We start from the raw sequence: 22,475 nt of genomic DNA, 5'->3' as shown, positions 1-22,475 counted from the left end.
CCATTTCTTCTCTTTCCATGGAAGATTGAACCTCCAATCGTTACTTTGACGTTCAGGTTGACTTTAAATCCAGTTCTACAGGGCAATAATTGAGAGCTGATTATCTCCACAAGATCATATACATTTTGTTGAGTTGGGCCCTTAGAAAATGACAATAGACCTTTAAATTCTTTGTATTGAATTGCTACTGTCCTCTATTTAAAGAGTCATCAAGTCTTGTAGATTAATTTAAATGGCACTACTGAAATCTCAAAGTAAAATGGTAATTTCTATTGTCAAAATTTAAGTTGACATTTTTCTTGGTCATTCTCTTGATCTTGTGGTATTTTAAGCTTATTATATTGAAATTCTGTGTTACTCATATTTTAATCTTATTGCTTTTTTTCCCAATGAGAGTTGTATTGTTAAGTTAGAACTTCCATTAGGGATTTATGTGACCTGTTTAATCTTAAACTAATTTGGGTTTTATAATTCTTTTAAAATATTTTTATTGGTAAAAATGCATTTGCTGTTGACAGACTTGCTGAATTTAATAAAATTCTATGTTCAATCTTCCATGATAGGGAGCAGACCAAGAAAATGACAATGACATATAAGCAATTAACCATTTTCAAGACTTTTGAAAATATTAATGATATGCACTTGGGACTGATAAAACAGAATAAATGTATATCTAAACCCCAGTGCTTACTTCTTTACCAGGCCTTTTGAAAGCCTATTATCTCTCCTACCGTTTTGGTTTATAATTTTTTGTTAGTTGTGGTCATATTTTGAAACCATGTAGCTATGTATGAAATGCCGCTAGCAAAAAGCTGGAATGAAGAAAACAAAGGTGACCATAGTACTCTGATCTAATACTTTCTGTTTTGAAGTGTTAATATTATCATCCCAAGTCATTACATCCCATTTTATCTTGTACAGCCAAGGTTTTCAAAACTTGAATTATTGTTAGGATTTTTGAAACAACCCAACATTCCTTAAAGCTAAAGTAATTTCAAGACCATTAACATTTTTGAAGGGAGAAAAGTTAAAAGTACTACTGAGTTTATTCTCAACCATTGCATAATTTTTGAAAAAATATGCATACTTAAAAATAGGTTTATTAACTAGTCAAATATATTATTTTAGAAAATTGTTCTTGATTCTTAAGAACTTAATGTGGGACATAGTATTTGACCTTTAACTACAGAAATATATAATCAAAACCTGCTGAATTTTGTGAAGGAGACCTTCTGTAGGAATAAAATGTTATAGGAGAGGTTTTAATTGCTGTTATTACTCTTCAAATTCATTTTCTCTCTTGTTTTCACCACTGAAGTGTCCTTATGATTTGCACCTCCTTTTGTGATTAGTCCAATTTTTTTGCAGCTGTATTTTTTTCCCTTGCTGATGAAATAGCTCAAACATTTGCTGCAGTGTAGCCTTTTTGTTACTTTCTTTGCTTTCCCTGAATACTGTATTGTGTTTAAAGTTCAGAATATATGGCCAGGTAAGTCTCTGAAAGTGATGTTTGGTGAAAGTCCTCTGATCTAAAAGGCTGTACACTAAATACCTCATTTAAACAGCACCATGAAACGAATAAGCATGGGCATTCAATAATTAAATTAATAAATATGTACTTTCTTGGTTTGGGGAAATTAAAGATGTTATTTATACAATACAGAACAAGATGCAGCTCTTGGTGAAGAGTTGGCTACTTGAACAAGCAAGATTAAAGCTTTTGGACAAAGATTAACAAGAAGATTATACTTTTTTTTTTAGAAAACACTTATTTAAATTCATGTTATTTTCCTGTAGAAATATCCTATAGTTGCTGCCAGAAGCAGAAACAAGTTACTGTGTATCCTGTAAAACTTACCCATTCATAAAGTATTGAGAAAAAATGCTTTCTTGCAAGGGGTATTATCTATCTGGGTTAAAACTGGAAAAAGTAATTTGTGCAGTTTATGACCCAAGTCGGACATGTACAAATATGATATTGCGAGTTTGTTTCTTTTTGTTCACTGTAAATGTAATTTTTTATCTTACTTTTCCTGATAATACATTTTATCAGGATATTTATTTATCAACAATATTTTTGTGCTGAAATATGTAAAGATTATATTTTATCAACAATATTTTTGTGCTGAAATATGTAAAGATTATATTTTAGATAATGTGAATAGTTTTTCTGTAGTAGCTGTTCTGGTCTAGTATGGCTTTTTGTTTGTTTCTTTGTTATTTAAAAATCAGCTGTCAATAAGTGCAGCTTTTCATTAGGACATCTGTAACCTGAGGCAAAAGATATTTTCCTTTTGCCTCTGATTACTTTTTATGTTACTATATGAGTTCCGCTGAATATTAGCCACTATCCCCTGTACATATATCAAGGAGTAGTTTTCTATTATAAGTTATAAGGTTTGATTGTGAGTGTTCATATGAGGTACAAAGGATATAGGGAAGGTGTTAGGGATGTAGGGATGTTGTAGGTGAGAGTTATTCGTCTGAGTGAGGTACATATATTGATGTAAAATTAGTAAAGCAGAGTATACCGTGTGATTGTTGTTGAGGAATGAACCCTGTCTTTATTTTAAAATAGATAAAAACATTGTAACATTTATTTTAATTTCCAGATTTGGCAAAATATTCTTTTCACAGCCTGTATTGAACTCTAAGGGACCCACAATGATCACTGAGTCCAACTCTTAAGTGAATGTCACATACAGGGGTAGAACTCACAACTTGGTCATTATTAGCACCATGCTCTAACCAACTGAGATAATTACAGGTTTTCTTACCATCAAAGAGTTTGGGGCAATGTTTGTTTGCTTGTTCATAATCATCTTTTGCATCCCTTTGAATCATAAGTTTGAGCTTCTACATATGGGGGGACTATGAGGAATGTTTTTAGAGGTACTTACCTTTCAGTTTGCCTCTTCAGCAGTCAGAAAACTCTGTTCTAGTAAAAGAAAAAACCTAGAAGCAAGATGATTGACTCATCTGCTCTCTTGGTTCATGCCAAATGTCTAAGACCAAGGTGGAGAGTGTAAAAACCTGACTGGAGTGCAGAAGGAACTTGTTTGTTTGTTTAAATGCTGTACTTCTTGAAATAGTCTATTTCAAACAGGCTGTTACTGTGTTATTTCTTTGGGATATGTGTACAGATTGCCTTTGCTTCTGCTTTGTCTGCTGGTTTGCTGCTTGATGTACTTCCTACATTAAAAAGACTTTTCATATTTGTAATATCCATTGCAGACTTTTTTATTAGCAACCTATTAAACAGTCAGATGGGTGAGTTTGTGATGGAAATCTCATTTAGTAACTAATTCTTGCAAATTAGTCACCTTTGACAAACAGATTTAGGACATTTTTGTGGTATGGTTGACTCCAAAAACAGTTTCATGAGGACACGTTGTGTGACAGCTTTTATTTTAACTTTCTGATGCAGATGTGCCAGAAAAAAGATAGCTATTGCTTTGCTAAACTGAAGTAGGCTACAGAGGGATGAGAACTTTCATGTTAAGATTCCTTTCGGGAACATTTTTTTGAGACCAGGTGCTGCAAATAATACATCTATTATTTTGTATTTGACTAGTCAAACATAATATGTATTTTTTGGTGTAAATGGTGAATATTAGTTCCAAACCCCAAAGTATCATCAATGGTTTTTTCCATCTTCTGTACAGTAAGAAGATAATATGCATGTTTGCAGCTATGCCAAATGAGACAGTGATCTACAAAGGTCCAGAACAAGTATGGGGCACTTTGGCTACTCAGAATGTATTTGCTTCTAGTGAGGCATCGTCATACTATTCAGTCCGGCCAGAAACTTTTAAACCTGATTTTAATTAACTTTACATACCTTGTGTAAATTATCTTTTTGTTCAATTATGGTTCTTGGTTTCAAGAAGTTTAGATTTCCTCATCTTTGGATCACAATGATGTATTCAAAGATCTGGGTTTCAGATTTTTTTGTTTCATGGACTCTGTCCTGGATTTCCTGGTTCTCGGTGTTGGATTAGGTTGAACAGAATGACACAGCCAAAGGTTGTATTTATGGTTAGAAGTTGGTTTTAGTATACAAAGCTCTGCACTGTGGATTAACTTAATGACTTTCTACCCTCTGTTTTGGGTTATTTCTGTTTCATCTGAATTTATATGCAGGACTCTAATATGCAGTAATACTTCCCTTGTGCCATTGGATGAGACCTGAAATTTAATAAAGCAGCTTCCTGTCTAGCAAAGACTCTGTTTTATATTCCTTAATGCTCTCTTTGCTGGTGTAATTCAGTACTTGTGAAGTTGAAAAGAGCAGTATTTTAAGTGATTATTGCTAACAATATCAGTATCATTCAAACTATTATACAAATAATTAAATACTCTAAATTCGGTTGGTATTTTTGTGTGTGGTGTTTGGTTTGGTTTTTTTTTTTTTTTTTGTTGGTTTTGCCACAATCCAATAAACATATTGTAGACTTAGTGTTGGAAAGTTCTTTATGGAATTCTTTTATTTGTGTCAAAGCTGCTGGAAGGAGCTGTAATATTTTGTCTTCACTAAGATATTATAACCTTTATCTTTCTAATGACAATATTTTTAAGTATAATGAAAATTTGAAAGAACCTCAGAGAAATTTGAAATTTTAGGCAAGAGAAGAAAATGATGGTGTTTGTCTCTATCAAGCCAGTTGTGCTCAGTAAACAAATATTAACTTCATTTACTATCAGTAACTTCATTTCATTGTCTTCAAGCTTGTGATGTGAAGCCTTGGTCTGTTCACATTCTTACTACCTTTCTTCTACTGTGCTTTTGCTGTTGTGATGTGTTAATTAGCTACATAGCTTAGAAAGTTAGTCATAGTGTGCTCAGAAACAGGTTGTCACCTAGTAACAGTCAGATATTAGGAAGAGCTGGGAAAGTAAGGAATTTCAATTCTGGCTTACTTAAGTATCAGAGAAAGGAGGAAGACCATCTGTCATGCTGAGAAGCGAATGATGTGTCCTGCTAGAGAAAAAGAGCTGTAGGAATCGGGTCCTGGGTTTTTAAGAGTACATTTTGAACAGCATAATGAATGCATGTGTTGGCATTCGACTTTGAAGACCACTGTGACATTTTTTTGTTGTTGTTAAACTGAAAGAAAATCCATCAGCGGGGCAGCTTTGCTTCCCAGCTGCCTGCTTAACAATTTCAGCTGTCCTTTCCAGTTATTAGCTTTCTCTAAGTAGATGTTTTTTTCCTTGAAGCAGTAATCCTCACAACCTGAATCCCACTGCTCTGCTACTATGCATTGAAAAGCTGTGTAGAGAAACCTAGCAGTGATGCTGAAGGTTGTTTTCATCACTCCATGTTATATGTTTTGTAGCTAAAATTTTAAGTTTTCTTGGAATAATAGGCCTTTCCTTGACATAATTCTGATAGTTTCTTATAATGCTTCTGTTTATAGAGCAGGGAGTTCACTTTTTTTTTTGTTTTCTGATGGAAGATTATAAAAAAGGTAGAATAAGATGCTGAAGGCAATGAAGTTAAAATGTTTTCTTGGTCATAAATATATCTACTAGTAGAAATAAGTGTCAAAATACCAGTAAACAGTGCCATGCTTGGTATTGCATTATCTTTTAAATCCGTGGAAGTTTTGATACAGAATATGACATTGGCCTAATAGTAACGTGTCCTTTCTGTTATTGCTGTTACTATTACTGGTTTTTTTCTGATAACTGACTTTTAATACTTAATTTCAAAGCCTGTGTAATTTTTTTCCTTACAAGGAGTTATGTTCTACTCACAGTGATTCTACATTTTAATGTGTTGATGTGTGCGTACCAAACCCACTGTTTTATTTGGTGTAACTAAGAAGATAACTCATAGGATGCAGCCTTTGTACTAGGTTCAAACTGGCATAAGTTTGTTATTCCAAGACAAGACCACAAAAAAAAAAAGATCAATGTATTTGTCTATTTCTATGTAAAAAAGAGCTTTTAATTTTAATCATTTTTGCAATATTATTCAAGGAGAGCTGTAGGTCTTGTTTCAGTAATGTAATGATTCAGAACTCAGATTAGTTTAGAGGAGCTGCTTGGTTTTTGGGAGGGGCATAGCAAATCTGCAGCTGAGACAAGGGCTAGCTAGCTCTCTTATTTACACATATGATCTTTTGTCACAGAAAGAACCCCAAACCAAAACCATGCATGTTACCAAAAGTAATGTGCTCTACAGAATAGGACTGACTTGAACCTGGTGATATCATAGATGGCATTTAAGGATAGTGAATTTGATCATAATGTCTGCGTCTATAGCCACTGGGTCTATAGTTTCCATGATGCTGTTTCCTAAGGGATGTTCACTACTGCTTGACTGAAGAATGAGTAGGGCTAAGACAACTCCTAATGTTTCTGTATGCAGAACCACTCTTGATTGCATCTGCCAGTGGCACACACACACCCCCTGTGAGACACACCCACCCCCTGTGACTGCACGGTCAGTCTATGCTAGAGAGCAGCCGGCGTGCACAGCTGGAGACAAGGAAGACTGGTGAGGCAAGAGGTGAGGCTGGTCCTCAGCCTTGCCTGTGTCTTGAACTCCGGACTTGCACAATGAGTTAAAAAAGGAATAAGAGGAAACAGAACACCATATTTTTCTTAGAAGCTCTTACAAGTCTATGAAACAACAGGCCAGTCTTTGACAAAAGTAATGACTAAAGGTTTTTCACCTTTCCTACCACTTCCTATGCTTGAACAGTATTCTGAATTATGCCACTCAACTGTTAACTCCTGGTGAACAGAATTAAGAAGCTCATATATCTCTAATGGAACATTGTTCTTACAGTAGTCTCTCTCCTTAGGATACCTCCTCTGAATTTAAGGATTATGTATATATTTTAAGAATTTTCTTGGCATGAAGAATGATACTACTCAAAGTAAATGTAAAGTCTGGAACTGTTTAAAGAACATTATAAACAGATGCAATTAAATTACTACAATAAATGACTGCTTGTTGATAAGATGTTTTGGGTAAATGCTGCTTGATTCTTACAGTTGGAGTTCAGTAATTACTTATAATAATTTATGGACATCATTATAAATGATGTCCATAAATTAATGATAATAAAATGATATCTAAGTCTGCATAATAAAAACTGATACAAAACTTGTAAATTTTTGGACCTCAGCAAAGCTTTCAATACAGTGTCTTACAATATCCTTCTGGACAATATGTCCAGCACACAGCTGGAAAAAGACATTATAGGATGGGTGAGCAGCTGGCTCATGGTCAGGTGCAAAGGGTTATAGTGAATCAGATGACATCAGACTGGTGGCCTGTCATTAGTGGTGTTTCACAGAGCTTCATCCTTGGCTCTGTGCTCTTCAACATCTTCATTAATGACTTGGATGCAGAACTTGAAGGAATACTAAATAAGCTTGCTGATGACACTAAATTGTGAGGAGCTGTTGTCTCCCTCAAAGGTAGGGAGGCCCTGCAGAAAAATCTTGACAAGTCAGAGGGCTGTGCAATCGCCAACCATATGAACTGAAACAAGGGAAAGTGCCGGATTCTGCACCTGGGATGGACAGAATGGGGGATGAGGGGCTGGGAAGCAGCACCACAGAAAGGAACCTGGGGGTCCTGGCTGATGGAAAGCTGAACATGAGTCAGCAGTGCCCTGGCAGCCAGGAGGGCCACCTGTGTCCTGGGGTGCATCAGGCACAGCATCACAGCCAGGCAAGGGAGGGGATTGTCCCTCTGCTCTGCTCTGCACTGAGGTGGCCTCACCTCCAGTGCTGGGGGCAGTTTGAGATCCACAGTATAAGAAAGATATGAAGCTCTTAGAGTATATTTGAAGGAAGGCCATGAGGATGATGAAGGTTCTGGAGGGGAAGCCTTAAGAAGAACAGCTGAGGTCACTCATTTGGTTCCATTTGGAGGAGACACCTTCTTGCAGTCTTCATCATCCTCCTGAGGGGAAGCAGAGGGCCAGGTACTGATCTCTTCACTCTCATGAACAGTGTCAGGACTTGAAGAAATGGCATGAATCTGAGTCAGGGGAGATCTAGGTTGTATATCAGGAAAAGGTTTTTCATCCAGTGGTTGGGCACTGGAACAGGCTCCCTGGGGCAGTGATCACAGCACCAGCCTGACAGAGTGCAAGAAGCTTTTGGACAATGCTCTCAAGCACATGGTGTGACCCTTGGGGTGTCCTGTGCAGGGCCAGGCTTTGATGGTCTTGATGAGTCCCTTCCAAATCTGCTTTTTCTATGATGCTATGAAATATGTTACATAGTAATATAACAGCTTCCTTTTAAATACTCTTTCCTAAGTTTGACTCTTAGAATAAATACAACATAACATTTCATAATTTTTTTTCAGTTGCAAACTGAAATTCCTGCATTTGTCGGTGTAGGAGCAGGTGTTCTCCAGCTTTTTGTGCTCCTGGGCTTTAGGTCTTTCCCTGATGCTTATGCATTTCCTAATGACTTCAGACTTCTCCACTTTAATTGTGGTAGCAGAGTTCCTTCTGGATAAAAACAATTTAGTTCTCAAAAGGAGCAAACAACTTCTATTATGTATCCAAAGAATGTAAATATATCCAATCTGTAGGAAGAAAATATATGATTAAAAGAATAGGAAATAAAGAAGTTCCATAAATTGGCCTATAAAAGTACAATTACACTATTGCATGTTGATCCAAAATAGATTTGTTTAGTACCTCCATGTACTACATTTTTTTGTTATTCCAAGTTTTCTTGATGTCTTGGTAGTTCCACAAAATAGTACCAGAAGAAAATATTCAGCCTTTTTTTATTTTCTAAATGTTTTCTTGATAAATAAAGCAGCAAGACCTAATTACATTGTGATGGTGTTATGCTGGTGGTTGTTCTGAGTAAAAAGGCAACAGGCATGCTTGAATGGTTCTTTTTACTAAATGTTCAACAGAAAATTAACTTTTGACAGAGGGAGGGCAAGAGATTCCACCATTCAAAAGTAAAGTCTCTTGGAAATGGGGTTTTAGTGACCATCTTGTGACCTGATGGCACAGCATTGACTGAGAACCCTGAAGACAGAGGAATGATGTATGAGAAAAATTATGACTCCAACTATGAGTGTTAGCAATGTCATTGTTTTTGTGTCAGATTTTCAAGGTAAAAGATTAGTATCAGAAAATACTGAGAGAATATTGTGCTTCTGGAGGCTTGTTATTCGTCATATTAAATTTGCCATAATCAAGTTTGACAGGCTTCTCTTTATTTTTTCCAACAGACGATATTATTGTTGAAGATTAGTCAGATGCCTTCCGTCCATTCCCTGCCTCACATGCTATGTCATGCAAGCTTTGGAACACTTAAAACACAATTTAAATGAATGACTAATTTGGCAAGCATAATGGAAGGCACGCATACCATCCTCTTGTTGCACAAACCCATTACGGAGCTTTGTTACATCAGCTTCTATCATCCAGATGGGAAAGTCTCGGGATTTACTTACATGGGCTCTGGAACTCTGGATAGAACCAGTAAGAATTTCTATGGCTGCTATCAAGTGAGGGAGAGGTTAGACATAGCCCTGAGAGAACGGCCTAATAAAGATCATGGAGTTATTATTTTCAAGCAAGCTACCACAAAAGATCTTCTCAATGAAATGTGCAAACTAACTCCTGAAAAGGAAAATCTTTTATCCTGTGTTTTGAGATCCCATCATATTCTGGACCTTAAGGCAGGACATCAGGAGGAAAAGCGACATGATGTTTCCGGAGTCTCGAAACTTAAAGGTGGTAATTACTCCATTCTTACACATCAGCAGGAGTTATTGCTGGATTCTACAAAGAGAGACAATTTGAATCACAAAAAAATGAGGAAATACAGAAGGAAAGAGAGCTTTGAGGAGATCAGACATCGGAAAGAGGGAAAAAAGATACATGAGCATCTCTTTTTACTGAGTACGCAAGACATGCAACAGAAAAATAAGAAGATGGTCTCCACAAGTCTTTCTACCAGCAGTTATCTCAGCTCCTTTTCTCCCTCCAGCTGGCTAACAGTAAAAGGTAAGGATAACTTACCAATGGACAACAGAATACAACCTGAAAGGTGGATAGAAGAGGAGTATTTTCTTAAAAGCAACAAAGCTGTGAAATTGGATGCTGACTTACCAAGTTCTAGCTCAAAAGACATCAATGATGTTGTTGCAGTTGAACCAGTGGGAAATGGAGACTGCATTCCTGAAGTTACCAATGTACAACAGAGGACCACTTCATCTCACTACAGTCTGCTAAACAAACTCGAGACATTAAGTAAAACTGCAGCTGCTAAAATCTTGAAAAGTAGCAAGTATTCTGAGCCAGTATGCAAGGAGAAACCAGGAATTACAGTTCTTTCTGAAGTCCAGGATTTCAACACTTGTATTAAAAAAGTTACCAACCCCCCTGCTGAGTCTTTACCTGATTCTCACAGAGATAATGAAACCATTTCTCCTGCTCTCATAAGAGCACATAACGAGTTTATATCAAGAAGTGATGTATACTCTGTAAATGAAACTGCTGGAGACTCTAATAACAGTGTGCTTCAGGAAAAGGAGGAAGACGGCTCTGGTTTGCAGTACAAAGCAGAGAGAGTGCACATTACTGATGAGTCATGCAACCTTGTGGGAGCAGTTAATAAAGCTCTTCTGAAAGTTATCCGGAGCGACAGTTTAGATGAAGCTGCAGAATGGAAGAGACTGCAACAAATTACAAGAGGAGAGAGAAACCTGCCAGGCTCACTATATGAGAAAAGGACCACGGTATCCCAGGGAAACGGCAAGCATTTATTTTTGAACCTGCCTGTAAATGAAAGTCCTGATATTCCTCAGACAAGTAGTAATCTTAAACTGGAAGAGAAAAGGCTGCATTCACCCCCATTAGCAGCAGTGAGTAATGTTTTTAGTAATTCATATCCGTTATCTAATGCACACAAACAAATGTCACCTATTCCTTCTCCGTTATCTTCGAGACTGCCCAGCCCGCAGCTGCATCACCGGATACTCCCGTTACCAACACAGAACACCGAGGACGGATCCATGTTCAGTGACTATGGCCATGGAAGGCATGGTGCTATAAACTTCTCTTTCAGTGATTTAGAGCCACAGTTTTTTCGGAAGCTTTCTGATTCTGGAGAATTGGGGTTTGCCAGCAGACAACGGGGCCTACATCATAATGCAACTGCAGGACATATTGAAAAGTGTGCTGTGCAAGAAAAATTAACTACTCGGACACAACAGAATCTCTGTCCAGGTCAGTCCTATTTTATACATTTTTAAACTAAAAGAATCAATTGAGCATGAAAGTCTTGAAGTTTTTTCTGGGTTTGTTTGGTTTGGGTTTAATACTAGCTATCAATAATAACTATTGTGTTAAATAAAAAATTTTTCACTACTTACAGATTGGGTGAAAAGTTGAAGTTTTTAAACAAAAGTTACAGCTATAAAAGGTTTCAAGGTACATTTTTATGTCAGCTTATTTTCAGTCTTGTTTTTACTAAATTACCCCTTAGCCAAATTAAGGAAAAATCTTTCTGTACAAAATGAAAAAAACTTGCATGCTTATTTTTCTGCTTTTCCTGTGCTATATTCTAGTCTTTCAAAATGTTATGGTAGCATTTATTCTCCAAAGTATTCTTTTTTGCTTGTTTGGCTTAACTGATAGAATATTTTCTGAACAAGGTAATTTACTTTGTCCTTAAGTATATGACAAGCACTTTGCCCATTTAGCTACAAGAGGTACATGTAAATTCTTTAAGAAAAAGCTTGTTTTCAAAATGATTGCATGCAGGAGTCATGTTACAATGTATTTGACTACAGTGCATGGGTATATTTATAAAGATATACTGTGTAAAAATGCACGATTATATGACATCCTGAATAGCTATTTTTGTTAGCTAGAACATCAACATCTATAGCCTTCATTTTTAAGTTAAGAAACGGGAAGGCTGATTGACCTAATTCTGCAGTGGTCTAGGTGTGGCTCAGACTGGTCCCCCTATCTTATGGGGGGGCTGGCAGTGCAAAGTGACATGAAAGGGAGATTCCAAAAGGGGAGGTGTGTAGGGATGTGAAACCATTACCTTAGCCAGAGGGTGTTGAATACTGTCTATGATGTTTGCATTTATGCCTGCTGCTTCTAGAAGTTTTGCTAGTTCCACTCAAGACTAAATCAAATTTAAGGTGCTGTTTGGTGAGTTGACAAGGCTGAAAAGATGCTATGCTCTTATTTCATTCCTTTCTTGGTTCCCACTGTGCTGTCCCTTCCCCTCTCATCTTGTACCCATCATACCTTTTGGTGAGCTGGTTTAGCTGACAAAACCAGCAATTTTACCCCTTTTTAAGAATAAAGTAGCACAGCAAATTTTTTCTGTCTGTTTTACATTAGTATTTTTTAACTTAATATATTAATTTAGAATTGTTGGATGTGGGACTGTGCCTATTGTGCTGTACTCTTGTACTGCCTTTGCCTGGGATAGGGTTAATTTCCTTTACAGTAGCTTGTCTGGGGCAGTGTTTTGGATTTGTGATGGAAGTGGTCTCGATAACACAGGAATGTTCTAGCTTTTGCTGAACAGTGTTTGCACAGCATCAATCCCTTCTGTTTCTCACTCTGCATGTCCCCAGTGAATAGATGTGGGGCTGCACAATAGGCTGGGAGGGGACACAACCAGACAGATGACCCAGACTAACTAAAGAGAAATTCTTTGCCACATAACGTCATGCTCAGGAATAAAAGCGCAAAGAGGGGGCTTTAGAGGGGTTAGCCATCTTTTGCTTGGGACCTGGCAGGGCATCAGTCTACCCATGGGAGGCGGTGAGTGATTGCTGTAGCATCACTTGTTTCATTTTTTTTCTTCCCTCTTTTTTCACTTATCTTTCACTTAGTAAACAAATTTTTTGTTTGTTATCTTGACCCCCAGTAGCTGGGGTTTTTCCCTGCCTCTTCCCCCCATGCCACTTGGGGGAAGGGAGGAGGAAGGGAATGAGTCTTTGTGTGGCACTTGTTTTCCTACTGGGCTTAACCCACAATGGTTTTACAAGAAACAAAACAACACACATACATATTAATGGCATCTGTTGGCTGAAAATCATGGCTATTAAGAAGAAACGTCTTTGTAAAGAGAAGAAAAGCAGACAAGCCTAATTTTAGTTCCTGTTTACATTTACCTGGCAACATTAATACAGACAGAAAATATCACAAGGTTTTTTTGGTGGGTGTTTTTTTATTGTTGTTTTTTTTTTTTTTTTTTTGGTTGTTTTTTTTTCCATTTTCAAGTATGATTGCATGCCAACATTATTACTGGTGTGTCAGAAAATCTGGGACTTAAGGAAAGTCACAGTATATTTGCTGGTATATATAATACTCTAGCTATGTCTCTGGATCTGGGATGATGACTTCCATTTCCATCTGAGCCAGGGGTAGAATCATTCATCTTGACAGAGCATTTGGATGGAATACCACTCTTCTGTAAACATATATGAATAATAACTAACTGACTATAGTTCAGAGACAAATTATGTACCTCCAATTTTAGTTAATGTAAATGATATTAAGATTTACCGTTATAAACCTGCACTCTTTTGATTCTTATCAGATTGATTCTTATCAGATTCCTCCCATATGTGAAGAGCAGAGTTCAAGACTATTTTTCAGATTTGTCTTGAATGGGGTGTTATTGTGAAGTGTTTTCTTTCAATTCTACTCAGTTAGTAAATTGTGTAAGTATCTACAATGACTCTAAGAATTATTGAGAATTTTGGTCAACTTTTTATCAGTCAGTTAATTGAAGGATTTGCTTCATGACAAAAGTGATGGCCTTCTGAATATCTTTTCAAGGTTTTATTGATGTCACAGTATGCACTACTTCTTCCTGAAAAACTTTTAGAGCCTTTTGTTACCTGTGTAATTTAGTATTTAGAAAATTTCATAAATTAGCTAAATATTCTAATATATTAGTTTCAATTACAAATTGGACTCATCATACAACTCTACACATAATTTTAATTCACTTTTACCATCATTTGTAACCATGATTCTTCACAAACTTTCTCAATAATTGGAGAATGACATTTATTAAATCCTCAGAAACATACTTCCTGCATTTCTGTATGAAATTCTTTCTACTCTAATATGAAGTACATCATGCTTTTGCAGTCTTGGAGAAGCCTTTGAAAAGATCTTCAATGCATCTGAATATCAGATGCATGGGCTCAGGGAAAGATTTCCTGAGACCTTTTAGTTCCTCTCAAGTTTCTACAGCAGTAGAAAAAACTAGAGAGAAAATCTTTAGAGCTATTATATCAATTTAGTATTGAATGACATCAATATACTATTTTACTAAGTATTGCTTGTAAGAGAAAGAAGATATGGGGAATTTTTAGCAGTTATGGAAATGAATTTGATTCAGAGCAGGAAATTTAAAAATAAAAATCACTGGTTATGACATAGCTACCAGGGCAGTGACTGGTAACTGTGCTTTAAGTCAGGATGAGACTGGCAAGGCTTATTCACCACACTTTCTGATATATATTTTACTCCTAATGTGGAAAAAAAGAATAAAAATCTGCCAAGGGGGAATGGTAAAAGCAAGAAAGGGAACAAATGAGAAGGCTGATGTTACCCTATTCCCAACCAATGAATAATGCTCCTTTTTTGGTATCTAGTAGTTGTGAAGGAAGAAGATACCCAGAAAACACAGAAATCCAAAGTTAGTAGGACTGTAGAGAAACTAAACCAAACTTGGACTAGAACTGAAAGATTAAGGTTTGTGTTAGGTGAAATGGCTGAGACTTATGGGACTGAAAAGACAGGCCCATTCTCTTCTTACTCTCTTCCTTCTTCCATTGAAGGCCTCCTCTCTTGACTTTTCCTCCCCTTCTCTGCAACAACTTTGTTTTTTTTTCTTGCTTTTTGATAATTTGAATCAAATCACTAAGCAAGCTGAAAACTGAGCCAGCAAGGTGAGAGGTGAGTAGCTTTGGCTTCTTGAGTGAACAGTTCACAGTGGGCTGACAAAAACCACAGCTAGGATGAGGGAGGACATGCAAGTGTGGTAGAAAGGACAAGTGAGCAAGACTACTCCTCCTGCAGGGAATCATTTGATCCCCAAAAATCTCAGTTGCAGCTAAAAACTGGAAGCCAGAAGGCTGGCTGGGACTGACTAAAACAGAAGTTGTCAGGAGTGGGAAATGAGATTAATCAAGTCGGATGAAGATATGGAGGTACTGTGATATTTTGAATGGGTGCTATTAATACTGAAGCAGGAAGAACAAGAGCTGGAGGACAAGTGAGAAATGGGAACTCCAAGACTGAGTAGAGAATGTTACCTTGGCTGTGATAGAGAGCATTTATGGAGTATTGCAAAACAAGTAGAACATGGCTGATTAGAGACAAGATATTTTTTATTTTTGTTTAGTTGGGAAAGTCTCAAAAAGGAACTTTAACCATTAGAATGTACATTATGGGTATAAACCTATCTGGCTTGCTGATGATTCATGAAGTCAGTGTGCAGTATCATGAAATTTTGGAGATGAAGAGAAGGGAGGAATAAAAAGAAAAGTGAGGTAGAGTTCTGGTTTTTAGGTCTTCAAAATTATAATGGTCATTATGTTGTAGGGAAGGCATCTTAACTGTTTGAAAAGGCTGGTGAATATAAGTTTTTAAAGTTTTTTGAAAAATAATTTTCTTTAATTGACTAGTTAAAGATGTTTACCCAAGAGTTCTTTGCAATATATTCTGGATGAAATTGTAGATGCATCTAACCCTGTCCCTGCTGATCATTAGATGGAGAGTGTTGTGTTTGCTTTTTCTGCCAATGAGGATTTTATGGCAGCAGTTCTCTTTCCATTAGAAAGAATTGAAAACAAACATTCTGGTAGTTTTGTATGGTTGTCAAAAATGACGCACAGCCACTTGGAAACATGCCAATTGCTAATGGCTATCCTTGGCAGATCAACTTTGCAGTCTTAAAATATACAAGTACTTTAAGCTCTAACGAGCTGTTTACTATATAGATAAACACTTGAATAAGTATTATTAAATTGATGTAAAATTGTATTTTAATCCTCAAAGATCTTGAAGGGAGTGAAAAGCACAAAATGATATTATCAGTTTGATAATGGTGGCTGGAGAAACAGTGTTCATATCTGTGGTCTAAGAGCTGCCCTACTCCTTAGGTCTTTCAACTGCCTCCCCAGACTGGGTTATCCCAATTTTCCTGCATTCCTTTCTGTTTGCAGTGTAAACGTAGCTTACTTCCATGTGAAGAAGAAAACTGATTGTACAAATATGGCAGTTCTATAGTCTATAGTGCTACACATCTATTTAAATTTCCAGTATTAAAGTAGCAGGATGTGAGAAGCTTTGGTTGGATATATTCTAATTAACTACATGATAATGAATCTATTGCAGTGCCAGTGCCAGAAGACTTGTAATTGAAAAATGGCATACGGGCAACATTTCCCCCAGATATGTACTGAAAGTAGCAAAAAATAATTAATATCAAGGTACCATTTGAATATTATTTTGTCTTTTCCTAACTTAACTCACTCTTTAAGCTGAAAAGGGACAAATAGTCAGTTAAGAGAAATTCAATAACAAGACCTTATGATGTGTTCCTGAACCATGGTTTTGGAAAATGAAGCTTCATATAAACAAAACTCTGTTTGAAGGCTCTTATAACAGGAGACAGATTATATTGTAGTGTTTTTGATGTTCCTTTTATAGGGAAGGGAAAGGTTTATAAATACCTTCTCTAATTGAAGTGGTTCAGAGAATTGCTAATTAGCATTTTAAAAGAACTATAGCATTCTGTCCACAGTAAGTATGCGCTTCATGAAGTAAGTTTGCATATGGATCACATGGAATGATGCATAGTTTCTCACAGGTAATTCACATAAAAGTAATATACATGAGTGTGTTGCTTCACAAAACCCATCTTATTCGGAATAAATGTTCTTTGAAGATGCTATAGAGGAGTTAAGAATTAAGAGACTGGTGTAAGAAAATAATTAAAACACAAAAGAAGAGAGACTTAATCATAGAATCTCAGAATCATTTAGGCTGAAAAGACCACTTGAGATCATCTAGTCCAGCCCTCTGCTCAGGCAGGGTCACCAAGAGCAAATTGCATGGACCTGTGTGCAGATTTTTTAATTTCTCCAAGCATGATGACTGAACAACCTGTCTATGCAACCTGTGCTAGTGTGTAGTCACTCTCACAGTCAAAGTGTGTTTTCTTTAGTTCAGGTGGAATTATGTAAATTTTCAATTTACCATCTCAGTGTTAAAACACCATTAGCTTCTACTCTGAACTTGCTTCTTTTAGCCCAGTGTGTCTCTAATATTCTATAGGAATTGTGTTACCTGCAGGGTCAGTGTGCTTAAAACAGAGTTCATTATTTCTGAAGATCTTTCCAGCTACTGGCTTTCTGAGTCATAGTGAGTAACACCACTATCCTGACTCTCACTTAGGTCTTTAAGATATTTATCCTCTTTGGTAAGGATTTCTTTCTTTTTTCTGGATACAGTTGCAAGCTGTATCTGAAAGTTTTCCTGTTAAGTTTACATATTCTTTTCAAATATATAATCTTGTAAAGCTTCCTAATAGTATATCCATGTAAAATTACAGCCACTGCATAGCTGTTTAATGGATCTTTGTTTTCCTGTTATATTCAGTGCAGTTACTCATTGTACACTATATTGTGATTGCCTTGGAGAACATCATCCTGTATTCTCTATTGCGGCTTATTGCACATGGTAAAGATAAAAGATCCTTCATAGTTCATCCCAGTGAAGCCAATGTCTTTTTGTACCAGTATAAGCAAACTAAGGCAATGCTGCATTGAAAGGCAGGCTTATGGCAGATTGAAATGAATGTAGGCAGGACAGTAAGTCCAAGACATGGTCTCAGAGTTAAAAAGACCCTCGGAAGACTGGCCTTGATAGAGTCTGTGAACAAATAACTCCTGCTTTAGTTGAATGACTTCTCAGCATGACACATTTAAGCAACAGTTATATTTTCTTCTCTCTTTGAAACATGTGACTCTTTAGTCAAAGGCAATCAGTGGGGGGAAACCAAGTGAATTAAATTGGAATGGAAAACCAGAGACAGCTTAATGTTTTATGCAGGTCACAGATTAACAATTTTCTGTTTCATGGGGGGAGGAAAGGCCAAAACATTCCTTCTGGCTTACAGTTTGTGCACTGAGTTTAAGAAACTTACTGTAATGAAATGGACTTCTTTTCTCATCAGTATAAAAAGAATTTATTGAAGTGAAGTACTGGGATAATGTGATAGTTGTTGTTTCTTAAATCTTTATTATTCTGTTGACCACTATAAACAAGTTGATAGAAGTGGCTCAGCTGGAATTTTCTTGATGGATCAGGATGATACATAAACTGAGATCAGTTTCAGGTATTTATTTCTGTAAGTATGATTTAATAATTTATTTAGGAATTTTTTTAATTTCTAATAGCTACCCTTTGGTATTTTGTCTGAAAAAGTGACAAAGCACCAAATCCAACTTGTAAAAGTGGAGAAAAATTCTGCATACTCCCTGCTAAAAATATACTTTAAAATACTGAAAATTAATAAAAATGCAATTTATGTGTTTGTGGGGTCCCATACCAGTAAATAATTTTAATATTTTTTCATTATTTAGATGCAACACAAATCTATAATAATACATTTAAATAATACCTATAAGTAGTGAATATTATTTATGAGTCATAACATTAAAATAGTGCACTTAGTGGTTTAATGATTTATTTGTGTGTCAGAGTAATTTTCTTCAGGCTTAAATTATGAGTACCCTTGCATTTAGATTATGGTGTCTTCTCAACTGCACTGTTTATGATTTTTTAGATCATATTTAAAGGTCTCTTCAGGCTTGTCTGTTCTGTTGCTGGGATCTGCGAGGTAAAAATAGGACAGAGAAAATAGAGGTGAGATATTGAGAGTAGTTGGATGTGTTTTACATGAGGAATTTTAAAGGCTATGAGAAATTCATCTTTACCAGAACAAAAGGTGAGGAAAGAAGGAAACAGAAATAATTCATAGTCCCTCAGCTGAGTGACAGATTCTATATACTGCTACTTGTAATGTCCTGTCTGATAAAGATTTCAATGCTTCGTAATTTTCTACATTTTTTGTCACATTTACATTTTGGAAGTGTTAAAATGGAAAGTGCTATGTTTTTCTCTTACAACGTTTGCTTTTACAGTGAAGAGGCATATGGGACATTTTTGCATTCTGGGTACAAAGAACCTCTCTGAAATTGTCCTAAGCAGTCACTTAGCATTTCTTTGCTATCAATACACATTTTAATGATTTTTGACTTGGATAGTTCAAAACTACCAAGATTAAGTGTATAACTGATGAATGGTTTTGCTAACCTGTTACCATGTTTTCTCTCACTTTCCTTGAATATGTTGGAAAATTAAGAGGGAAAACGTGCTCTAGAAAAATCTGATTTTATGGGAGAAGGTATTCTGAGTTTCTATTCCATAACATTTTCAGTCATTTCAGTATTTGTTTGCCTATCTCATGAGTAGAACTGTTTATTGTTACCCTGCAGATCTGAACCTGTTAAGTCACCAAAACCACCAAATATTTATGAATAGGAAATAATTCTTTTTATGTGTACAAAATTAAGTAAATTGATTGTTGTTCCCTAAGCATCAGTGCTTCTATTACAGAAACATAAGTAAAACTAACAAAACTGTATTACAGGGGAGTTTGGCGAACAAAAAGTTATTACGTCTATGAGTGCATGAACTTATTTTTGAGTCATAAATTGCTGAAAGGCTAAAACTGGTTGTTTCCATCCTTTTGCCCCCTAACACTTGACATTTTTCAGCAGCTAGGTTAGTAGCCCTGGGAGCTGCCAGGGCTGGAAGGCACACCCTCAGTTCCCAACCTGCTCCCAGCAGGTTTAATTGTTACTATTTGCAAAATACCAGGTGCTCTCTGTGACCTAAGATGTTAATTGTGCTTACCTCACATACATAATTTGTGTATGGGATCTGATTCATATTGTCTGTGCACTTAGAACAAATAGCTTGATTTCCATGCCCAGAGAAACTGAACACTACAGCTGCTAAGGCAGGCGTATTTAAAAGCTGCAGAATTTTCTTAAGCATATTGTGGTAAATTTGGAGCATTAGTCAGCAGTAGTCATTCCAAGATCTTTGGAGCAATTACTCAAAAAATGGCTTATTTTAATTTATGCAGCACTGAAGTCAGTGGTTTTGTAGTCCCTCAACTAACATTTTTTTAACATATACTTGAGTCTCATAGTTACTGTTGCATAAGTGAGATGAAATCTAAATCTTTGTAAAGTTTGTTGGAGAAAGTAAAATTTTGGGGGTGTTTTTAAATAAATGCATATTAAAATATAATTACAATTATACATAAGACAATGTTATATAAGTTATATACAGTTACTTGTACATTTTCCAATAGGCATTACAGTTTGAACTTGAGCATGTATTTGACCATTATACAAAGTCATGCCACTCAATTTTTTCTTCTTTTTGGAAAATGCCAGCTTTCTTAGAAATAAAATTTTAAACAAACTCCCAAACAAACAATTTTTTTCCCAGAAGTAGCAGGCTTCTGAAAATTATTTTCCAGGTGAATAATAAATTCCAACTACCAAGAACAGAAGATGGCAATATATCTTTTTTCATAAGCCAAAAGAACAGTCTTGTACAAAATCTAAGAACTTATTTATCATGCTTTTCAAACCTAATTACCTTTCATATGGTTCTTTCATGGGATATGGACCTAATAATTTTTGTACTACTTTACTACAACAGATTATTCTTTAAATCTGACACATAGTGAAACCATAGTTTTAAGTATTAGAAGATAAATAGCACTATATAAATTCCCAAGAATTGTTTACGTGCTTTTTGGTGATTAATTCATATTCCACTTTTATATTTATTTATGCAAGTTATACTTAAGCAAAAAATGAAAGATGTTTTTCATCCAAAGATGAGAACAAAAATGTTAGGACATACTTTTTCAGGTTTTAACTTTTTTCAAAAATCTCTTACCTTTTAGCCTTCAGGTTTCTATCTTGTCATCTTATGTTTAGTGTGAATGGCAGTGTTCCATTTGAATGTTTTTGTTATATCATGGGGAATAAAAATCCTAATTTTGTTGCTTGGTTTGTCAGTCTTAATCCACATTGAGAGTTTTTCTCCAATTTATGGATTAGTAAAAGAGGCCACACCTAATTAGTCCAAAGAGCCTATTTGTCATCTCATCAGGCTTTGAATATTTGTCAAGTCGTTTTCATCAAAGTGATTGGATAACATTTAAGCTATTTCACCCTGCGAACAAAACAAAAGGTTTGTTTCCATTCTATTCAGACTTGGTTTCCTGTAAGAATTTTGAATTTAAAGGCTTTATTCAAAGGCTAGCATACAATGAGCTGTAGTTAGAAACTATTTCTAGGGTGACACTTTGCTAGAGATCTCTCTTCTGTTAAAGAGATAGATTTGAGATAGCTAAGTACAGTGACAATACTTTATTTTCTAACTCCTCCAAAGTGAAATATTTAATGATAACAGGCAGAAGTTTGGGGGTTTTTTTAAGTTAATTAAATAAGTGAGAATTTTCCCCCCATCATCTGTGGTATTTCTAACCATCCAAATTGACTTTCTAGTCCTATTTCCCCCCCCCCCACGTAATTGTATTTCACTTATAGTAATGTAGATGCTTTGTATGAGAGGAGTCACATAGGGTGTGTTTGCATGGCATGTCTAGCCCACACTAGCCACCCACTGCTTTTCCAGTTTGGTCTATGAGACTGACTGGATGGATAGTCAGGCAGTTCAAAGAGAAGCCTGAGCCTGAAGAATTCTTGCAGAGTTGCAGTTGCTAAGATATGTCTGCACAGACTTCACACATCTGTCAGAACCCCTGTGGCATGGCTGGTGGTACACAGCTTCTCTCACACCAGTGAGTTGCAGTCATTCCACTCTTGTGGCACAGAGCAAGGACCTGAAGCTTTCCTTGTGCGGGTTAGGTGTGACTGTAGGCTCAAAGGGGATTCCAGGCTACCAGCAAGGCTGTGACAGAGCCTGGGCTTGAGGCATTAATAATGTGGATGGCCAGTGAGGCTGAGCATAAAAGGAGGTTCAATTAACTTTGTAAAGTAAGTTGCAGCTCTGTCATCAGAGGGTTGAATTCTCTTATATGTAATTCATTGAAACTGATGTTAAATGTGCAAATGGAGATGACAGCTGGGTGTTCCAGTGGAACAAATTAAAGGTTTGTTGGAATTCAGGTCTGCTTTAGCAGCTTTGGCTGCTAAAAACAGCATCTAATTATACTAATATTTAAATAGTCATGACTTTGAATAGTCATGGAAATATTTCTACACATTCTCTTGTATAGTAGCATCCTGCTTTGCTTTCTTAGTCAGCAGTCATCCTTAAAACACTCCCACAACCCCTTCATCATGTCTCCTTCATTTC

General features: G+C 36.2%; 1 protein-coding gene across 4 annotated transcripts in view; it reads left to right on the top strand.

Annotated features, from left to right (window-relative positions):
- FMN1 (formin 1) overlaps positions 1 to 22,475 on the top strand; it is a 169,147-nt gene that overhangs the window by 3,021 nt on the left and 143,651 nt on the right. For all 4 annotated transcript variants that reach the window (XM_068193067.1, XM_068193065.1, XM_068193064.1 and 1 more), the window contains exon 2: positions 9,230 to 11,234. In XM_068193067.1, the coding sequence (XP_068049168.1) occupies positions 9,332 to 11,234 (1,903 nt within the window). In that variant the 5' untranslated portion in view covers positions 9,230 to 9,331. The remainder of the gene's footprint in view (positions 1 to 9,229; positions 11,235 to 22,475) is intronic.

Source organism: Anomalospiza imberbis, chromosome 6 (genome assembly GCF_031753505.1).
Source record: "Anomalospiza imberbis isolate Cuckoo-Finch-1a 21T00152 chromosome 6, ASM3175350v1, whole genome shotgun sequence".
In the NCBI taxonomy this organism is placed as follows: Eukaryota; Metazoa; Chordata; class Aves; order Passeriformes; family Viduidae; genus Anomalospiza; species Anomalospiza imberbis.
The sequence above is the reverse complement of the archived record's forward strand: the minus strand, read 5'-3'. Positions and strand labels throughout refer to the sequence as shown.